The sequence below is a fragment of the Salvelinus alpinus genome, chromosome 28, assembly GCF_045679555.1.
Source record: "Salvelinus alpinus chromosome 28, SLU_Salpinus.1, whole genome shotgun sequence".
Taxonomy (NCBI): Eukaryota; Metazoa; Chordata; class Actinopteri; order Salmoniformes; family Salmonidae; genus Salvelinus; species Salvelinus alpinus.
Window position 1 is genome coordinate 41,982,027 of NC_092113.1, and position 23,771 is coordinate 42,005,797.

Below are 23,771 nucleotides of genomic sequence, written 5' to 3' on the forward strand. Positions count from 1 at the left end.
GGCCAAAAACAAAGAAATAGACAACATAGAACACCAGACATAGAATGCCCACCCAAACTCACGCCCTGACCAACCAAAATAGAGACATAAAAAGGATCTCTACGGTCAGGGCGTGACAGTACCCCCCCCCCCCAAAGGTGCGGACTCCGGCCGCAAAACCTGAACCTATAGGGGAGGGTCTGGGTGGGCATTTCACCGCGGTGGCGGCTCTGGTGCGGGACGTGGACCCCGCTTCACCTTAGTCTTGGCCCACTTAGGTGGCGCCTCTGGAGCGGGGACCCTTACCGCCGACCCCGGACCGGGGACCCTCGCAGCGGGCCCCGGACAGGAGGGCGACTCTGGCTGCTCCGGACAGGAGGGCGACTCTGGCTGCTCCGGACAGGAGGGAGACTCTGGCTGCTCCGGCCATGGATCATCACTGGAGGCTTCGTGCCATGGATCATCACTGGAGGCTTCGTGCCATGGATCATCACTGGAGGCTTCGTGCCATGGATCATCACTGGAGGCTTCTTGCCATGGATCATCACTGGAGGCTTCGTGCCATGGATCATCACTGGAGGCTTCGTGCCATGGATCATCACTGGAGGCTTCTTGCCATGGATCATCACTGGAATGGAGAGACACACAGGAGGCCTGGCTCTGGGAGAAGGCACAGGACCCACCAGGCTGGGGAGACATGCAGGAGGCTTGTCCTTGGCCGAGGCACCGGATACACTGGACCGTGGAGGCGTACTGGCGGTCTTGAGCGCAGACGTAGCACCACTCCTCCTGGCTGGATACCCCCTGTAGCCCGGCAAGTGCGGGGAGTTGGAACAGGCTGCACTGGGCTGTGCTGGTGAACCGGGAACACCGTGTGTAGGGCTGGTGCAGTATACCCCGGGCCGAGGAGACGCACTGGAGACCAGATGCGCTGAGCCGGCATCATCCCTCCTAGCTCGATGCCCACTCTAGCCCGGCCGATTCGAGGAGCTGCGATGTAACGCACCGGGCTATGCGTGCGCACTGGGGACACTGTGCGCTTCCCCGCATAACACGGTGCCTGCCCAGTCACTCTCTCGCCACGGTAAGCACGGGGAGTTTGTTCTGGGGCTGCCTCTCGTGCCCGTTACCTCGCGCCAATTCCTCGTAGCGTCGCCGCTCCGCTTTTGCTGCCTCCAGCTCCTTTTTCGGACGGCGATACTCTCCCGGCTTTGCCCATGTTCCTTTGCCGTCCAAAATGTCCTCCCATGTCCAGGAGTCCATGTTCACACGCTGCTTGGTCCTTTGTTGGTGGGTGATTCTGTAACGATTGTCGTCAGGAGAAGGAGAAGAGGACCAAGGTGCAGCGTGGTAAGTATTCATAATACGTTATTTTAATAAATATGAACACTCTAACAAAACAACACGACAAACGAACAGTTCTGAAAGGTGACGAAAAACACTAAACAGAAAATAATCACCCACAACTCAAGGTGGGAAACCAGCCTACCTAAATATGGTTCTCAATCAGAGACAACGATAGACAGCTGCCTCTGATTGAGAACCACACATGGCCAAACACAAAGAAATAGACAACATAGAACACCAGACATAGAATGCCCACCCAAACTCACGCCCTGACCAACCAAAATAGAGACATTAAAAGGATCTCTAAGGTCAGGGCGTGACACTGAGGTATTTACTGCAGTGGTTTTGCAGACATTACTGTAGTGTTTTTGCGGATTGTAGTATACTGTAGTTTTTACTGTAGTGTTTTTTTTGCAGACATTACTAGTGTGTATAGTGTTTTATTATCTCAGACATAGAAGTGGAGGCTTTCTCCTTGAGGAAACCTACTGAAGAAATACTAGAAGAACACTTTTTCTATAACCTGTAGATAGGACTGGTCTCTCTCTCTCTCTCTCTCTCTTCTACAACCTGTAGTTAGGACTGGTCTCTCTCTCTCTCTTCTATAACCTGTAGATAGGACTGGTCTCTCTCTCTCTTCTATAACCTGTAGATAGGACTGGTCTCTCTCTCTCTCTCTCTTCTATAACCTGTAGATAGGACTGGTCTCTCTCTCTCTCTTCTATAACCTGTAGTTAGGACTGGTCTCTCTCTCTCTCTTTTCTATAACCTGTAGATAGGACTGGTCTCTCTCTCTCTCTCTTCTATAACCTGTAGTTAGTACTGGTCTCTCTCTCTCTCTCTCTTCTATAACCTGTAGATAGGACTGGTCTCTCTCTCTCTCTCTTTTCTATAACCTGTAGATAGGACTGGTCTCTCTCTCTCTCTCTCTTCCATAACCTGTAGATAGGACTGGTCTCTATATCTATCTCTGTCTCTCTCTCTTCTATAACCTGTAGATAGGACTGGTCTCTCTCTCTCTCTCTCTCTCTCTCTCTCTCTCTCTCTCTTTTTTCTATAACCTGTAGATAGGACTGGTCTCTCTCTCTCTCTTCTATAACCTGTAGATAGGACTGGTCTCTCTCTCTCTCTCTCTCTCTTTTCTATAACCTGTAGATAGGACTGGTCTCTCTCTCTCTCTTCTATAACCTGTAGATAGGACTGGTCTCTCTCTCTCTCTTCTATAACCTGTAGATAGGACTGGTCTCTCTCTCTTCTATAACCTGTAGATAGGACTGGTCTCTCTCTCTTCTATAACCTGTAGATAGGACTGGTCTCTCTCTCTTCTATAACCTGTAGATAGGACTGGTCTCTCTCTCAACTCCTCGTCAGAATCTGAAATATCACAGTCCTCCCAGGACCCCTAGAGACACCACAGAGAAAGAGAGTCCCACGTGGGGCTGTGTGTGTGTGTCGGCATTTGGGATGCAGCCTCTGTTTCTGTGTTTTTCTCCCTGAGAGAGGTTGAAGGAGAGAGAGGAGAGAGAGGAGAGACGAGAGAGCGGGGGAGAGAAAGAAGAAAGAGACGAACCCAGATAAAAAGAGAAACAAGGTGAACCAGCAGCAGTTCCAACTTCCTAAATGGATGAATCCCACCCAACCATCAGACACCTAATAAACAATAGAAGGAGAGAGTCATTTGATTTGAATCCCACCCAACCATCAGACACCTAATAAACAATAGAAGGAGAGAGTCATTTGATTTGAATCCCACCCAACCATCAGACACCTAATAAACAATAGAAGGAGAGAGTCATTTGATTTGAATCCCACCCAACCATCAGACACCTAATAAACAATAGAAGGAGAGAGTCATTTGATTTGAATCCCACCCAACCATCAGACACCTAATAAACAATAGAAGGAGAGAGTCATTTGATTTGAATCCCACCCAACCATCAGACACCTAATAAACAATAGAAGGAGAGAGTCATTTGATTTGAATCCCACCCAACCATCAGACACCTAATAAACAATCGAAGGAGAGAGTCATTTGATTTGAATCCCACCCAACCATCAGACACCTAATAAACAATAGAAGGAGAGAGTCATTTGATTTGAATCCCACCCAACCATCAGACACCTAATAAACAATAGAAGGAGAGAGTCATTTGATTTGAATCCCACCCAACCATCAGACACCTAATAAACAATAGAAGGAGAGAGTCATTTGATTTGAATCCCACCCAACCATCAGACACCTAATAAACAATAGAAGGAGAGAGTCATTTGATTTGAATCCCACCCAACCATCAGACACCTAATAAACAATAGAAGGAGAGAGTCATTTGATTCGGGAGTCTTTTGTAGATTTCTCCCTCTGGATTGGGGACATTTGGGTTTTGTGGATTACACCTAAAGAATTCAGACAATTCCAACGGAACATAGGGGGACACTCCCATTCTCTGATGGCTCCGTCTCCACGTGCTGAAAGCCAATCAGATTGCGGATTTCTCCAGAACCTTTTTTTATAAGTGCAATGATCACTTTCTCCATTAGAGTAACGATGATCAGTGTTAGAATCACCGCAGTCACTGAGGACATGTAAACATATAGAATGGGGGAATATCATAAGACATGACTTGTTATGCAGTGAACAAGTCATACCACTGTATTGACCAAAGAGACATTGGTTATTATTGAACGAAAAAAAACCCTCTCCACATCAGTTGTGTGTTGTTTTTAAGGCTGCTTGGTCAGCCATTTTACTACAGTATTTTCCCAACTACATTTTGTATCACAGCTTTTTTTTTCTTCTTTTACTATACATTTTATCTGCTCGTTAGTGATAATAGAAGCAGCATTACCAAACCACAGATCAAACATACATATTACAGGCAGACAGGCAGGCAGGCAGACAGACAGACAGACAGACAGACAGACAGACAGACAGACAGACAGACAGACAGACAGACAGACAGACAGACAGACAGACAGACAGACAGACAGACAGACAGACAGACAGACAGACAGACAGACAGACAGACAGACAGTCAGACAGACAGACAGACAGACAGAGACAGTCAGACAGACAGACAGAAAAACAGGCAGACAGACAGGCAAACAGACAGGCAGACAGACAGGCAAACAGACAGGCAGACAGACAGGCAAACAGACAGGCAAACAGGCAGACAGACAGGCAGGCATACAGGCAGACAGACAGACAGGCAGAATCTAGTATCTCCAATATATACATGTATACAGTGCCTTGCGAAAGTATTCATCCCCCTTGGCGTTTTTCCTATTTTGTTGCTTTACAACCTGTAATTTAAATAGATTTTTATTTGGATTTCATGTAATGGACATACAGAAAGTAGTCCAAATTGGTGAAGTGAAAAAAAAAAAATACTTGTTTCAAAGAATTCTCAAAAATAAAAAACGGAAAAGTGGTGTATTCACCCCCTTCGCATTTAAGCCCCTAAATAAGATCTGGTGCAACCAATTACCTTCAGAAATCACATACTTAGTTAAATAAAGTCCACCTGTGTGCAATCTAAGTGTCACATGATCTGTCACATGATCTCAGTATATATACAGCTGTTCTGAAAGGCCCCAGAGTCTGTAACACCACTGAGCAAGGGGCACCACCAAGCAAGCGGCACCATGAAGACCAAGGAGCTCTCCAAACAGGTCAGGGACAAAGTTGTGGAGAAGTACAGATCAGGGTTGGGTTATTAAATAAATATCAGAAATATTGAACATCCCACGGAGCACCATTAAATCCATTATTAAAAAACTCACGGACAAGGCAAGGAGGACATTCATCAGAGAGGCAACAAAGAGACGAAAGATAACCCTGAAGGAGCTGCAAAGCTCCACAGCGGAGAGTGGAGTATCTGTCCATAGGACCACTTTAAGCCGTACACTCCACAGAGCTGGGCTTTACGGAAGAGTGACCAGAAAAAAGCCATTGCTTAAATTAAAAAAATAAGCAAACACGTTTTGTGTTCGCCAAAAGGCATGTGGGAGACTCCCCAAACAGATGGAAGAAGGTACTCTGGTCAAATGAGACAAAAATGTTGCTTTTTGGCCATCAAGGAAAACGCTATGCCTGGCACAAACCCAACACCTCCCATCACCCCGAGAACACCATCCCCACAGTGAAGCATGGTGGTGGCAGCATCATGCTGTGGAGATGTTTTTCATCGACAGGGACTGGGAAACTGGTCAGAATTGAAGGAATGATGGACGGCGCTAAATACAGGGAAATTCTTCAGGGAAACCAGTTTCAGTCTTCCAGAGATTTGAGACTGGGACGGAGGTTCACCTTCCAGCAGGACAATGACCCTAAGCATACTGCTAAAGCAACACTCGAGTGGTATAAGGGGAAACATTTAAATGTCTTGGAATGGCCTAGTCAAAGCCCAGACCTCAATCCAATTGAGAATCTGTGGTATGACTTAAAGATTGCTGTACACCAGCAGGACCCATCCAACTTGAAGGAGCTGGAGCAGTTTTGCCTTTAAGAATGTGCAAAAATCCCAGTGGCTAGACGTGCCAAGCTTATAGAGACATACCCCAAGAGACTTGCAGCTGTAATTGCTGCAAAAGGTGGCTCTACAAAGTATTGACTTTGGGGGGGGGGTGGTGAATAGTTATGCACATTCAAGGAATTCTGTTTTTTTGTCTTATTTCTTGGTTGTTACACAAGAAAAAATATTTAGCATCTTCAAAGTGGTAGGCGTGTTGTGTAAATCAAATGATACAAACCCACCAAAAATCTATTTTATTTCCAGGGTGTAAGGCAACAAAATAGGATAAATGCCAAAGGGGGGGGGGGCGTGAATACTTTCGCAAGCCACTGTATATGATTACACCTTGATAAGAAACATTATCAAAGGCCACAGCGAGTAAACAATATAAAAAATCTAAAAATCAACAGGAAAATAAATAATAATAAATGAGTAAGGGTAATGAATGATTGAATTTGAATTTAAACTGAACCTCCAATCACAGAAGCAGGTCATCAACACACCACTATCACTGTTTTTATGTTACTATGACAACAACATTTTCTACCAAATCAGCTTTGAGTTCTTCCTCATAACAGCTGAATGGTGAATTACGACTTCCCAGTTATTTCTACATGAGCATCACTGTCAACAACATCATGTCTTGTCGACTCCTACGGTCACTGTCAAGAAAATGAACATAGGAGTTAGCACAAATATATCTGGCACAAGGCTGCACAATCTTTCATCATCACCATCACCATCATCATCATCATCCCCATCATGAGCACCACAACAGTCACCTATCGTCATCATTGACATGACTGTGTTCACTGTTTCAGTGTTGAGAGACTCATGACCCATGTCCTGTCTTGTTTCAGTGTTGAGAGACTCATGACCCATGTCCTGTCTTATTTCAGTGTCTCCTTCTGCAGTTCTCCATAAGGTCACGGCCTGGTGTGACCTTAGATGACCTTTCACCTCTCACCCTCGATCTGGGCTACAGCCGATTGGCTCCTATAGTACACACAGAATGTGTTACCCGGCAACAGCTGAGCAGAAACGCTCCACACATGCACTGGTCATAAACAGGTACATTTACTGACACGCCCACGTCACCTGACCTGTAAATCTCTGACACCTGTCTTCCACCTGTACACAGTCCTCCAATATCACCGCCTCCTCAACCTTCTCCCCTCGTCTCCCCTCGTCTCCCCTCGTCTCCCCTCGTCTCCCCTCGTCTCCCCTTCCCACAGAGGGAGTAGGGTACACTTATAGTATACACTGTTGTCTCCAAGCACCCTTTAATTTACTTCCACAGGAGGATAAGAGCTGAGCACCATGGTTCATTCTCTTTTCTTCACCTGGCTGGTGGAGCCCCCTGCTGACCTGGTGGAGGTAGTGTAGCTAGATTACGTTACATTACACAGTAGTCTCATACTCCATGACCTCCTTGGGTTTGCTCAGACTGCGGTACTGGATCCTTGGCGTGACCGGGGAGGTGTTCTCCAGGACAAGGATGGTCTTCCGCAGCCGCCTGTCAATGAAGTGAGCGTCCCAGGCAGGGTACCTCTTTCTGGGCAGGTCTATCCGGATCACTGGCCCCTCGGTCCTGAGGGTCCGAAGGACCAGGCCTGGAGAGGTAGTGGTGGTGGATCTAACCTGGAACACAGCTAGATCACTTTGTACCACCTCGCCCCGGTCCGCACCTGCAGTCCTAGTTAGAGTCCTAGGGGGGCTGGTGACCACCTCTGGAGGGGGGAGGGGTGATGCCTCGGCTGGTGTCACACAGGACTCCACCATCAACCCCCCTTCCTCCACACATCCCCCCCACTGAGCCCCGGACACCGGCCCGTCAGGGTGCAGGAGGCAATAATACACCAACATGAAGAAGGTCCCCAGAGCGTAGCTACAAACCACAACACACACCACGATGAGAGCGTAAAAGTCCGAGGTGTTCGGCCCGCGGTAAAGGTACCACGCCGCAGTGAGGGACACGTTCTCTACCAGAGTCACTGAGTAATAGAGCCACATCCTGAAACGGGCACGGCCCTCCTTGACGTTGAACCAGCAGAAGATATAGATGATGCCCACTACCATGTTATAGATGATCTCCTCCCACTTGGACATGCAGAAGTCTGTCTCCCCCTGGATGGTCCAGAACGTCATGATGCACCAGTGACTCACGACGAAGATCCCGAAGTAGAGCTGCAACGCAGAGATGTCAATTATTATTATTTTTTAAACAACAAAAAAACAACAGCTCAACAGTTGTAAAAAGTCAGGGAACTTTCTGAAAATTCCCAGGTTATTCCCGAAATCCCACTTAGAGGGACTAAACAGGAAATCCAGACTCCTCCAACCAGGAGAAGAAGAAATGGGAATTTTGGGAAAGTTACCAGATTTTTGCAACCGTACCCAGCATCAACATGAATATAACCTGCAATTAATGCTAACTTTGTTTAAATTATAGAAACATAAATTGCGATTTTTCTCAGTGCATGTTCTGTGTGGTGTGTAACCTTTACCTGGAACACGGAGGCGAACAGGGCGAAGGTGATGGTCCTGGCCCCGATGGTGAAGAAGTGCCACAGCATCTGAACAATCACAGCCTTGTAGGACATCGGCAGCTTGTCATCTCTGGAGTCCCTCAGAGTCTTCTGGTAGGATGCTATCATCCAGGCCAGAGAGACCAACGAGGCTGAGGCAGAGAGACCTGGAGAGAGTGGGGAAGAGATATGAGAGAGAGATTTGAGAAAGAAAGGTGTTTGAGACACCATCTGGTAGGATCCTATCATCCAGGCCAGAGAGACTAGAGAAGTGAGGCAGAGAGATCAACAGATGGGGACAGAGAGGGATGAGTGGTACGGAGGACGTGCATTCTTTATACGACTGGACTCTGTTCAGAGATTGACATCTGTTCAGAGATTCCCTGTGTTTTATATAACTGCCCGTCCTACGGTTCCTCAATTCTGTCCTCAGGAAGACACATTACATAACCTCATCGAAGTAGACCAGACCAGCGAGCCCTCATGCTCAGCCTAAATAAAGTAGACTAAACCAGCCTAGACTACCCCAGTCTAGACAACCACAGCCTAGACTAACCCAGTCTAGACTACCCCAGCCTAGACTAACCCAGTCTAGACAACCACAGCCTAGACTAACCCAGTCTAGACTAGCCCAGCATAGACTAACCCAGTCTAGACTAGCCCAGCATAGACTACCCCAGTCTAGACTACCCCAGCCTAGACTAACCCAGTCTAGACAACTCCATTGTATAGTACCCCAGTATAGACTACCCCAGTCTATAGTACCCCACTCTATACTACCCCCGTCTATAGTACCCCACTCTATACTACCCCCGTCTATAGTACCCCAGTCTATACTACCCCAGCCTAGACTAACCCAGTCTAGACTAGCCCAGCATAGACTAACCCAGTCTAGACTAGCCCAGCATAGACTAACCCAGTCTAGACAACCCCAGTATAGACTACCCCAGCCTAGACAACTCCATTGTATAGTACCCCAGTCTATACTACCCCAGTCTATAGTACCCCAGTCTATACTACCCCAGTCTATACTACCCCAGTCTATACTACCCCAGTCTATACTACCCCCGTCTATAGTACCCCAGTCTATAGTACCCCAGTCTATAGTACCCCAGTCTATACTACCCCAGTCTATACTACCCCAGTCTATACTACCCCAGTCTATACTACCCCAGTCTATAGTACCCCAGTCTATACTACCCCCGTCTATACTACCCCCGTCTATAGTACCCCAGTCTATACTACCCCCGTCTATACTACCCCCGTCTATACTACCCCAGTCTATAGTACCCCAGTCTATACTACCCCAGTCTATACTACCCCAGTCTATACTACCCCAGTCTATAGTACCCCAGTCTATACTACCCCAGTCTATACTACCCCAGTCTATACTACCCCAGTCTATACTACCCCAGTCTATAGTACCCCAGTCTATACTACCCCAGTCTATACTACCCCAGTCTATACTACCCCAGTCTATAGTACCCCCGTCTATAGTACCCCAGTCTATACTACCCCAGTCTATACTACCCCAGTCTATACTACCCCAGTCTATAGTACCTCAGTCTATACTACCCCAGTCTATACTACCCCAATCTATACTACCCCAGTCTATAGTACCTCAGTCTATACTACCCCATTCTATACTACCCCAGTCTATACTACCCTGTTTGATTAAAGCTGTAATGCAGCATCATGATCGTTATGCCATGCTTGCACACACACACACACACACACACACACACACACACACACACACACACACACACACACACACACACACACACACACACACACACACACACACACACACACACACACACACAGTCATTTGATCTGACAGAATCAGAAGAGTTTGCTTTGGATTTTCCTAAAAGGCCTGACGTCTGTTGTCATCATCTACTTATCAAAATTACATTAAAAGACCACTGTTATAATTTTAGAGTTTCGCCGTTACATTTTTCATGCCTTTTAGACGGGATTCATTACTAATTGGACATGAGATTAAATTATTAACATTTTGCAAAATTAATATTTAATTAAGTTAAATGAGGTCTCCCGTCTCGCTGCTTTTGGCTCTCCTGCTATGATCTTATTAACATGTCTAATATATGAATATTAAGGTACAATAGATGTTCATGTTCTCATAACTAACAGCACTCTTCAACAGAGACAGAGGCACACAAACAACTTTTAAATTATTACATTTGTGAATTCTTTCAAAGTTATGTGAGAAAAGAAGAAGATAACATGGGAATACTTCATCAGTGAGAAGATAACATGGGAATCTGTCACGTTGTTCGTAATAATGAATGTCGGACCAAGGCGCAGCGTACGTTGAGTTCCACATCATTTTAATGAATAAAGTGAAACTTAAGCAAAATACAAAACAAATAAAGAATAAACGAATTGTGACGACAATGCAGTGCTAACAGGCAACTAAACATAAACAATATCCCATAACCCACAGGTGGAAAAAATGCTACTTAAATATGATTCCCAATTAGAGACAACGATAACCAGCTGCCTCTAATTGGGAATCATACCAAAAACCCCAACATAGAAAATAACAACCTAGAACCCCACATAGAAAAAACAACCTAGAACCCCACACAGAAAATATAAACTAGACTAACCCCCCCTAGTCACGCCCTGACCTACTCTACCATAGAATATAAAGGCTTTCTATGGTCAGGACGTGACAGAATCCTTCAACAGTGAGAAGATACCCTACATTACTCATCTCATATGTATATGTGTAACGGATGTGAAATGGCTAGCTAGTTAGCGGGTACGCGCTAATAGCATTTAAATCGGTTACGTCACTTGCTCTGAGACCTGAAGTAGGGTTTCCCCTTGCTCTGCAAGGGCCGTGGCCTTTGTGGAGCGATGGGTAACGATGCTTCGTGGGCGACCGTTGTTGATGTGTGCAGAGGGTCCCTGGTTCGCGCCCGTGTCGGGGCGAGGGGACGGTTTAAAGTTATACTGTTACATTGATGCTGTTGACCCGGATCACTGGTTGCTGCGGAAAAGGAGGAGGTTGAAAGGGGGGTGAGTGTAACGGATGTGAAATGGCTAGCTAGTTAGCGGGTACGCGCTAATAGCATTTCAATCGGTTACGTCACTTGCTCTGAGACCTGAAGTAGGGTTTCCCCTTGCTCTGCAAGGGCCGCGGCTTTTGTGGAGCGATGGGTAACGACGCTTCGTGGGTGTCAGTTGTTGATGTGTGCAGAGGGTCCCTGGTTCGCGCCCGTGTCGGGGCGAGGGGACGGTCTAAAGTTATACTGTTACATATGTATATACTGTACTCTATATCATCTACTGCATCTTGCCATCTTTATGTAATACATGTATCACTAGCCACTTTAAACTATGCCACTTTATGTTTATATACCCTATATTACTCATCTCATATGTATATACTGTACTCTATACCATCTACTGCATCTTGCCTATGCCGTCTGTACCATCACTCATTCATATATCTTTATGTACATATTCTTTATCCCTTTACACTTGTGTGTATAAGGTAGTAGTTGTGGAATTGTTAGGTTAGATTACTCGTTGGTTATTACTGCATTGTCGGAACTAGAAGCACAAGCATTTCGCTACACTCGCATTAACATCTGCTAACCATGTGTATGTGACAAATAAAATTTGATTTGATAACATGGGAATCCTTCATCAGTGAGAAGATGGGTGAATTTTACTTTTACTTGAGTAATTTTCTTTTAAAGGTATCTTTACTTTTACTCAAGTATGAAAATTGGGTACTTTTTCCACCACTGCATTTGTGAGTGTGTGTGTCTGTGATCTTGCAGCTGTCCACTCAAACTGGAAGCAGAAGAGAGCAATAAAGGATATGAACCAGTTCTGTAATTCCTTCAGACATCTGTTGGTCTGTTTTCGTATCTATCAGAACTCAGGATAAGACCCAGATGCAGACAGCTAGAGTCACAGATGTTTATTGACCCAAACAGGAGGCAGGCAAAAGACAGGTCAAAGGCAGGCAGAGGTCCGTAATCCAGGGCAGAGTCAATAAGGTACAGAACAGCAGGCAGGCTCGGGGTCAGGGCAGGCAGAGGTTCGTAAACGGGTCAGAGTCAGGCAGGTACAGAACGGCAGGCAGGCTCAGAGTCAGGGCAGGAAGAATGGTCAGAACCGGGGAAACTAGGAAACAGAACTTGAGAAAGCAGGGAGACGGGTAAACACGCTGGTAAAGCCTGACAAGACAAACTGGCAACAGACAAACAGAGAACACAGGTATAAATACACTGGGGATAATGACGAAGATGGCCGACACCTGGAGGGGGGTGGAGACAAGCACAAAGACAGATGAAACAGATCAGGGTGTGACAATATCAGATGAATCAGCTCTGTAGCACCTTCATATATCTGTCAGTCTGTTGTCTTTGTGTGTATGTTTGTTCAGCTCCTGTCCCAGGAGGTTTTGGTTATAGAAGGAATGCTAGATTAGACATTTCCAGACCACACACACCAAGACGGCACCGACTTTGACAGAGGTCACAAAGAACTAAAATAATTTTCACACAGAAAGCCAGGAAACATTTCAACTCACAACCTAGACAAATCTAAGGTAAGTTTGGGTCTTCCTCAAGGCTCTGTTCTCAGACCTCTTCTGTTATCATCTTGTACTGTAGGCCTTTTGGTGATGTTGCTCGGGACCACAGTGTCGATTTCCCTCAACTATTTGGTCTATACACAACTGTACATTTCAATGAAACATTGTGAATCTTCACTTTTTGCCTGGGCTGGTGGTAATAGAGAAACGTTTGACATTCAGACGTGGCATTACTGTTGTACCCACCAAGATAGCTGTTCAGTTATGGTCATGTGTCACTGCTAAAACGATAACTTATATTGTAAACTTTTCTATTAGTAGTGGTACATTTCCCAAGGATCCCAGTTATGGTCATGTTAGACTTGCAGAAAGCTTTTGACACTGTGGACCAATGATATTCTCCTGATGAAACTGAAATTCATGGGTCTAAATGATGTAGCAGTGAATTGGTTTAGGTCTTATCTGACCAATAGAACACAAGTATGTAATGTTGGTGATGTTCTGTCAGAGGCCAAAGGAATATCCTGTGGAGTACCACAGGGGTCCATTTTAGGGCCCCTCTTATTTCTTAATAATGTTAATGATATGCCAGATACAGTAAAGTGCAAACTCCTTCTTTATGCTGATGATTCAGAAATACGTGTATCAGGGAAGGATACAGTTTACATAGAGGAGACCCTGAGTAAGGAATTGCATTTTTGTTAGAGATTGGTTGTCTGAATACTTTGATTTTGATTTTGTTTGGAACAAAACATAGACTGCTTAGGGCTCATGAGATAACGGCAAACTGTGCAGGCAAGGAGGATGAATCGAAAACAAGTGAATTGAAAACAAGTGAATCTAAAACAAGTGAATCGAAAACAAGTGAATCGAAAACAAGTGAATCGAAAACAAGTGAATCGAAAACAAGTGAATCGAAAACAAGTGAATCTAAAACAAGTGAATCTTGGTGTGTCCCTAGATCAATTCCTTTCTGGAGACCTAATTGCTGCTAAAATTATTTCTAAAATGGCAAAAAAAAATTTTTTTTTTAATTGTTAATGCTAGATATTTTAACATTAAAGTTAAGAAACTGCTTGTCTCAACCTCGATTCAGTGTCATTTTGATTATGCCTTCTCTGATTGGTATAGTGGGCTGACAAAACAGCTGAGCAAGAGAATGAAGGTCAAACAACATAATGTTATCAGGTATATGCTGAATGTCCCCCCCCCAGGACCCACATAATGTTATCAGGTATATGCTGAATGTCCCCCCCCCAGGACCCACATAATGTTATCAGGTATATACTGAATGTCCCCCCTCCCCCCCCCCCAGGACCCACATAATGTTATCAGGTATATACTGAATGTCCCCCCTCCCCCCCCCCCAGGACCCACATAATGTTATCAGGTATATACTGAATGTCCCCCCCCCCCCCCCCCCAGGACCCACATAATGTTATCAGGTATATACTGAATGTCCCCCCCCCCCCCCCAGGACCCACATAATGTTATCAGGTATATACTGAATGTCCCCCCCCCACCAGGACACACATAATGTTATCAGGTATATGCTGAATGTCCCCCCCCCCCCCCCCCCCCCGCCCCAGGACCCACATAATGTTATCAGGTATATACTGATGTTTAACATCTTAAATGATTGTGCCCCAGGTTACGTGAAAAACCACGTTGATATGATCTATAACCAAGTCAGTTACAATACCAGCGCAGGTGTTTATGTCTTGTAAAAACCCAAGTGTAAACAGTACTGCGAGGAGCACGTTTTTCAATACAGGCATTTGTCTGTGGAACAGCCTTCCCTTAGAGATCAAGCAAAGAAAAAGTTAAAAATAGCTTTTAAAAAGCAAGTAAAAGGTTTTCATTTTGGACAAGTTTGTCTCAGTAAGAGAAACCACTCCACTGCGCCCCCTACTGCTGGTCAGGGGTATTATCTGAAGGATCGGTATGATGTGCAATTAATAGATTGTTTTAATGTGCAATTAATATGTTTTTTAGTTGTTTTTTTTAAGTTGGGGAGAAGTACAGTGAATAGTGTCACTTTTTAGGACGTCAATATAAATGAATATGGTTGTTTGTAATTTTATCTTGCCTTTTAATCATTATATGTGTTATTGTTTTTACCATCGAGGACCACTTTGGAAACAAGCGTTTTAATGAATACTTTCAAGTGATATCCTCTGGGTCCACATTGTACATTTTGTTGTACATATCTGTCTATGTCAAAATACATTCAATTCAACCGCTATTTACTTATTCCGCATTATGCTGCTTTTGGGGGGGTTTTTGGCAATGTCAGTCTGTCATTGTCATATTAACATATCCATCAGTGCCATCAGTATTTTCCTTCCAAATTGTCCCTCTAATCTTCTGCCTTTGTATGCTGACAGACTTGTGGCGCTATGCTCTCTGCGATGTTTGATTCAATTAAGATTGGCTCTGCTCGTCGTGCTTGCTCAGTCCAAGGATGGCGTTGTCGGTGTGTGTGTGTGTGTGTGTGTGTGTGTGTGTGTGTGTGTGTGTGTGTGTGTCTGTGTCTGTGTGTGTGTGAAGCGCTTTCCGTCCATAGCTAATTAAGAGATCTCTGCATCTATCTGGATCGGGTCCAAATGGCGAAGAAGTGTGTGTGTGTGTGTGTGTGTGTGTGTGTGTGTGTGTGTGTGTGTGTGTGTGTGTGTGTGTGTGTGTGTGTGTGTGTGTGTGTGTGTGTGTGTGTGTGTGTGTGTGTGTGTGTGTGTACAGTGCATTAGGAAAGTATTCAGACCCATTGACTTTTTCCACATTTTGTTACATTACAGCCTTGTTTTAAAATTTATGAAATATTTTTTTCCCCTCATCAATCTACACACAATACCCCATAATGACAAAGTGAAAACAGGTTTTAAAAATATAAAACAGAAATACCTTATAAGTATTCAGAACCTTTGCTATAAGCTCAGGTGCATTCTGTTTCCATTGATCATCCTTGAGATCTTTCTACAACTGGACTGGAGTCCACCTGTGGAAAATTCAATTGATTGGACATGATTTGGAAAGGCACATACATGTCTATATAAGGTCCCACAGTTGACAGTGCATGTCAAAGTAAAAACCAAGTCATGAGGTCGAAGGAATCGAACTCCAGGCTGTAGTGACGCCACAACACTGCGATGCAATGCCTGAGACCGCTGCCCGAGACCGCTGCCCGAGACCGCTGCCCGAGACCGCTGCCCGAGACCGCTGCCCGAGACCGCTGCCCGAGACCGCTGCCCGAGACCGCTGCCTGAGACCGCTGCCTGAGACCGCTGCGCCACTCTGCCTCCATCATTCTTAAATGGAGGAAGTTTGGACCAACCAAAACTCTTCCTAGAGCTGGCCGCCCGGCCAAACTGAGCTATTGGGGGGGAGAAGGGCCTTGGTCAGGGATGTGACCAAGAACCTGACAGAACTCCCGAGCTCCTCTGTGGAGAATGGGAGAATCTTCCAGAAGGTCACCCATCTTTGCAGCACTCCACCAATCAGGCCGTTATGGTAGAGTGGCCAGACGGAAGCCACTCCTCATTAAAATGCACAAGACAGCCCGCTTGGAGTTCGCCAAAAGGCACCTAAAGGAATCTCAGACCATTAGAAACAAGATTCTCTGGTCTGATGAAACAAAGATTGTACTCTTTGGCCTGAATGCCAAGTGTCATGTCTGGAGGAAACCTGGCACTATCCCTACGGTGAAGCATGGTGGTGGCAGCATCATGCTGTGGGGATGTTTTTCAGCGGCAGGGACTGGGAGACTAGTCAGGATCGAGGGAAAGATGAACCGAGTAGAGTACAGAGAGATCCGTATTGAAAACCTGCTCCAGAGCGCTCAGACTGGTGGTGAAGGTTCACCTTCCGACAGGACCACGACCCTAAGCACACAGCCAAGACAACGCAGGAGTGGCTTCGGGACAAGTCTCTGAATGTCCTTGAGTGGCCCAGCCAGAGCCCGGAATTGAACCCGATCGAACATCTCTGGAGAGACCTGAAAATAGCTGTGCAGCGATGCTCCCCATCCAACCTGACAGAGCTTGAGAGGATCTGCAGAGAAGAATGGGAGAAACTTCCCAAATACAGGTGTGCCAAGCTTGTAGCGTCATACCCAAGAAGACTCAAGGCTGTATACGCAGCCAAAGGTGCTTCAATAAAGTACTGAGTAAAAGGTCTGAATACTTATGTAAATATGATATAATTATTTATTTTTTTGGTAAATTTGCAAAAATGTCTAAACTGTTTTTGCTTTGTCATTATGGGGTATTGTGTGTATATTGATGAGGGGAAAAAACGACCTAATCAATTTTAGATAAAGGCTGTAACAACAACATTTTGAAAATGTCAAGGGGTCTGAATACTTTCCGAATGCACTGTGCGTGTGTGTGTGTGTGTGTGTGTGTGTGTGTGTGTGTGTGTGTGTGTGTGTGTGTGTGTGTGTGTGTGTGTGTGTGTGTGTGTGTGTGTGTGTGTGTGTGTGTGTGTGTCCAAATGGAAGAAAGGTTCCTAACTGTCACGTCCTGACCTTAGATCCTCTTTATGTCTCTGTTTTGGTTGGTCAGGCTGTGAGTTTGGGTGGGCATTTAATGTCTGGTGTTCTATGTTGTCCTTTTGTTGTATTTCTGTGTGTTTGGCCTGATATGGTTCTCAATCAGAGGCAGCTGTCTATCATTGTCTCTGATTGAGAATCATATTTAGGTAGCCTGTTCCCACCTGTGTTTGTGGGTGGTTGTTTCCGGTTTAGTGTTTGTGTCACCTTTCAGGACTGTGCGTTTGTCGTGTTTGTTGTTTTGTTTAGTGTTGCATATTTTATTAAATGATATGAACACTTAACACGCTGCACCTTGGTCCTCTTCTTCTCCTCCAGACGACAAGCGTTACACTAACTCAGTAAAAAGTGATGGAATCAACAACTCACATATTGAACAAGACTCCTGGGAGCTCTACAACATATTGAACAAGACTCCTGGGAGCTCTACAACATATTCAACAAGACTCCTGGGAGCTCTACCACATATTGAACAAGACTCCTGGGAGCTCTACAACATATTGAACAAGACTCCTGGGAGCTCTACAACATATTGAACAAGACTCCTGAGAGCTCTACCACATATTGAACAAGACTCCTGGGAGCTCTACAACATATTGAACAAGACTCCTGGGAGCTCTACAACATATTGAACAATACTCCTGGGAGCTCTACAACATATTGAACAAAACTCCTGGGAGCTCTACAACATATTGAACAAGACTCCTGGGAGCTCTACAACATATTGAACAAGACTCCTGGGAGCTCTACAACATATTGAAAAAAAGACTCCTGAGAGCTCTACCACATATTGAACAAGACTCCTGGGAGCTCTACAACATATTGAACAAGACTCCTGAGAGCTCTACCACATATTGAACAAGACTCCTGGGAGCTCTACAACATATTGAACAAGACTCCTGGGAGCTCTACCACATATTGAACAAGACTCCTGGGAGCTCTACAACATATTGAACAAGACTCCTGGGAGCTCTACCACATATTGAACAAGACTCCTGGGAGCTCTACCACATATTGAACAAGACTCCTGGGAGCTCTACCACATATTGAACAAGACTCCTGGGAGCTCTACCACATATTGAACAAGACTCCTGGGAGCTCTACCACATATTGAACAAGACTCCTGGGAGCTCTACCACATATTGAACAAGACTCCTGGGAGCTCTACCACATATTGAACAAGACTCCTGGGAGCTCTACCACATATTGAACAAGACTCCTGGGAGCTCTACCACATATTGAACAAGACTCCTGGGAGCTCTACCACATATTGAACAAGACTCCTGAGAGCTCTACCACATATTGAACAAGACTCCTGGGAGCTCTACCACATATTGAACAAGACTCCTGGGAGCTCTACCACATATTGAACAAGACTCCTGGGAGCTCTACCACATATTGAAAAAGACTCCTGGGAGCTCTACAACATATTGAACAAGACTCCTGGGAGCTCTACCACATATTGAACAAGACTCCTGGGAGCTATACAACATATTGAACAAGACTCCTGACAGCTCTACCACATATTGAACAAGACTCCTGGGAGCTCTACAACATATTGAACAAGACTCCTGAGAGCTCTACCACATATTGAACAAGACTCCTGGGAGCTCTACAACATATTGAACAAGACTCCTGGGAGCTCTACAACATATTGAACAAGACTCCTGGGAGCTCTACAACATATTGAACAAGACTCCTGAGAGCTCTACCACATATTGAACAAGACTCCTGGGAGCTCTACAACATATTGAACAAGACTCCTGGGAGCTCTACAACATATTGAACAAGACTCCTGGGAGCTCTACAACATATTGAACAAGACTCCTGGGAGCTCTACAACATATTGAACAAGACTCCTGAGAGCTCTACCACATATTGAACAAGACTCCTGGGAGCTCTACAACATATTGAACAAGACTCCTGAGAGCTCTACCACATATTGAACAAGACTCCTGGGAGCTCTACAACATATTGAACAAGACTCCTGAGAGCTCTACCACATATTGAACAAGACTCCTGGGAGCTCTACCACATATTGAACAAGACTCCTGGGAGCTCTACCACATATTGAACAAGACTCCTGGGAGCTCTACCACATATTGAACAAGACTCCTGGGAGCTCTACCACATATTGAACAAGACTCCTGGGAGCTCTACCACATATTGAACAAGACTCCTGGGAGCTCTACAACATATTGAACAAGACTCCTGGGAGCTCTACCACACATTGAACAAGACTCCTGGGAGCTCTACCACATATTGAACACGACTCCTGGGAGCTCTACAACATATTGAACAAGACTCCTGGGAGCTCTACCACATATTGAACAAGACTCCGGGGAGCTCTACAACATATTGAACAAGACTCCTGGGAGCTCTACCACATATTGAACAAGACTCCTGGGAGCTCTACCACATATTGAACAAGACTCCTGGGAGCTCTACAACATATTGAACAAGACTCCTGGGAGCTCTACAACATATTGAACAAGACTCCTGAGAGCTCTACCACATATTGAACAAGACTCCTGGGAGCTCTACAACATATTGAACAAGACTCCTGGGAGCTCTACAACATATTGAACAAGACTCCTGGGTGCTCTACAACATATTGAACAAGACTCCTGGGAGCTCTACAACATATTGAACAAGACTCCTGGGAGCTCTACAACATATTGAACAAGACTCCTGGGAGCTCTACAACATATTGAACAAGACTCCTGGGAGCTCTACCACATATTGAACAAGACTCCTGGGAGCTCTACCACATATTGAACAAGACTCCTGGGAGCTCTACCACATATTGAACAAGACTCCTGGGAGCTATACAACATATTGAACAAGACTCCTGGGAGCTCTACAACATATTGAACAAGACTCCTGGGAGCTCTACCACATATTGAACAAGACTCCTGGGAGCTCTACAACATATTGAACAAGACTCCTGGGAGCTCTACAACATATTGAACAAGACTCCTGGGAGCTCTACCACATGGACTATTTCTATGACGAGAAAACATCTAACAAACCAAAACCTGCAGAAGAAACACAGCGGAACCTGGAAATACCATCCAACACAACACTGAGTGAGTAATATTCAGTCTGGACCTGTAAATACCATCCAACACAACACTGAGTGAGTAATGTTCAGTCTGAACCTGTAAATACCATCCAACACAACACTGAGTGAGTAATGTTCAGTCTGAACCTGTAAATACCATCCAACACAACACTGAGAGAGTAACGTTCAGTCTGAACCTGTAAATACCATCCAACACAACACTGAGTGAGTAACGTTCAGTCTGAACCTGTAAATACCATCCAACACAACACTGAGTGAGTAATGTTCAGTCTGAACCTGGAAATACCGTCCAACACAACACTGAGTGAGTAATGTTCAGTCTGAACCTGGAAATACCATCCAACGCAACACTGAGTGAGTAATGTTCAGTCTGAACCTGTAAATACCATCCAACACAAAACTGAGTGAGTAATATTCAGTCTGAACCTGGAAATACCATCCAACACAACACTGAGTGAGTAATGTTCAGTCTGAACCTGGAAATACCATCCAACACAACACTGAGTGAGTAATATTCAGTCTGAACCTGGAAATACCATCCAACACAACACTGAGTGAGTAATGTTCAGTCTGAACCTGGAAATACCATCCAACACAACACTGAGTGAGTAATGTTCAGTCTGAACCTGGAAATACCATCCAACACAACACTGAGTGAGTAATGTTCAGTCTGAACCTGGAAATACCATCCAACACAACACTGAGTGAGTAATGTTCAGTCTGAACCTGGACCATCCAACACAACACTGAGTGAGTAATATTCAGTCTGAACCTGGAAATACCATCCAACACAACACTGAGAGAGTAATATTCAGTCTGAACTTACTTCTGAAGGCTAAAATTCAAAGACAAATAAATCTCTAGGTGATTTTATTATATGAAACTTAATAAATAAGGCTACTAAGCTGCCAAGCTGCTCGGACAGAACCGCCCTGGCTGCCACTTCAATTAGCACTGAAGTGTGAAGTGAGAGGTGTGAAAAGTCTTTAGCCTAACAATGGCAGGAGAATTTCACAGCCCCCCCTACCCCCTCCACCCAAATGCAGAGGCCTTTGAAGCCCCCATTGGCTTATCCCTGTAGAGAGGTCATTACAATACAGTACCCCATGGATATTAAAAATAACACTGCACGGAATAAACAAAACAAAGCTCCTCAAGAGACACCATTTGCTGACTGATACAAAGAGGGGAACGTAAGCAACTTAATTTTCCACACAGACCATCCCCTGGCATGGTGCTATATTAACCAGACCCTCCCCTGGCATGACACAGTGCTATATTAACCAGACCATCCCCTGGCATGACACAGTACTATATTAACCAGACCATCCCCTGGCATGGCACAGTGCTATATTAACCAGACCATCCCCTGGCATGACACAGTACTATATTAACCAGACCATCCCCTGGCATGGTGCAATATTAACCAGACCATCCCCTGGCATGGCACAGTGCAATATTAACCAGACCACCTCCTCTCATGACACAGTGCTATATTAACCAGACCACCTCCTGGCATGGCACAGTGCTATATTAACCAGACCACCTCCTCTCATGGCACAGTGCTATATTAACCAGACCACCTCCTCTCATGGCACAGTGCTATATTAACCAGACCACCTCCTCTCATGGCACAGTGCTATATTAACCAGACCACCTCCTCTCATGGCACAGTGCTATATTAACCAGACCACCTCCTCTCATGACACAGTACTATATTAACCAGACCATCCCCTGGCATGACACAGTGCTATATTAACCAGACCATCCCCTGACACAGTGCTATATTAACCAGACCATCCCCTGGCATGACACAGTGCTATATTAACCAGACCACCTCCTCTCATGGCACAGTGCTATATTAACACAGACCATCCCCTGGCATGGCACAGTACTATATTAACCAGACCATCCCCTGGCATGACACAGTGCTATATTAACCAGACCACCCCCTCTCATAGCACAGTGCTATATTAACACAGACCATCCCCTGGCATGGCACAGTACTATATTAACCAGACCATCCCCTGGCATGACACAGTGCTATATTAACCAGACCATCCCCTGGCATGGCACAGTACTATATTAACCAGACCATCCCCTGGCATGGCACAGTACTATGTTAACCAGACCATCCCCTGGCATGGCACAGTACTATATTAACCAGACCATCCCCTGGCATGACACAGTGCTATATTAACCAGACCACCCCCTCTCATAGCACAGTGCTATATTAACACAGACCATCCCCTGGCATGGCACAGTACTATATTAACCAGACCATCCCCTGGCATGACACAGTGCTATATTAACCAGACCATCCCCTGGCATGGCACAGTACTATATTAACCAGACCATCCCCTGGCATGGCACAGTACTATGTTAACCAGGCCATCCCCTGGCATGACACAGTGCTATGTTAACCAGACCATCCCCTGGCATGACACAGTGCTATGTTAACCAGACCATCCCCTGGCATGACTTCCTGTTAACATTATTGGACTGGTGTGTGTTCCTGTTAACATTACAGGACGGGTGTGTGTTCCTGTTAACATTATTGCACTGGTGTGTGTTCATGTTAACATTATTGGACTGGTGTGTGTTCCTGTTAACATTATTGGACTGGTGTGTGTTCCTGTTAACATTATTGGACTGGTGTGTGTTCCTGTTAATATTATAGGACTGGTGTGTGTTCCTGTTAACATTATAGGACTGGTGTGTGTTCCTGTTAACATTATAGGACTGGTGTGTGTTCCTGTTAACATTATAGGACTGGTGTGTGTTCCTGTTAACATTAATGTACTGGTGTGTGTTCCTGTTAACATTAATGTACTGGTGTGTATTCCTGTTAACATTAATGTACTGGTTAGTATTCCTGTTAACATTATTGGACTGGTGTGTGTTCCTGTTAACATTATAGGACTGGTGTGTGTTCCTGTTAACATTATTGGGCTGGTGTGTGTTCCTGTTAACATTCTTGGACTGGTGTGTGTTCCTGTTAACATTATTGGACTGGTGTGTGTTACTCATTATTGGACTGGTTCTGATGTTATGTTCTGAGTCTGATCATGTATTACACCCCACTGCTGAACTGCCATCCTAATTAAAACGGCTTATTCTCTTGAATTAATAATAAAAGTTTGCTCAGTTGATATGGCTGTGTCTTTCTTTAATACCATACTTGAGATAGAGT

The 23,771-nt window shown here is 45.0% G+C and overlaps 1 protein-coding gene across 1 annotated transcript in view; it reads right to left on the bottom strand.

Moving 5' to 3' along the window:
* Positions 1-4,761: 4,761 nt before the first annotated feature.
* Positions 4,762-23,771, bottom strand: part of LOC139557901 (XK-related protein 7-like) — a 181,991-nt gene continuing 162,981 nt past the window's right edge. Inside the window, exons 3-4 of the mRNA XM_071373226.1 lie at positions 8,345-8,532; positions 4,762-8,024 (exon numbers count right to left, since the gene is read on the bottom strand). Coding sequence (XP_071229327.1) covers positions 7,239-8,024; positions 8,345-8,532 — 974 coding nt within the window. The 3' untranslated portion in view covers positions 4,762-7,238. The remainder of the gene's footprint in view (positions 8,025-8,344; positions 8,533-23,771) is intronic.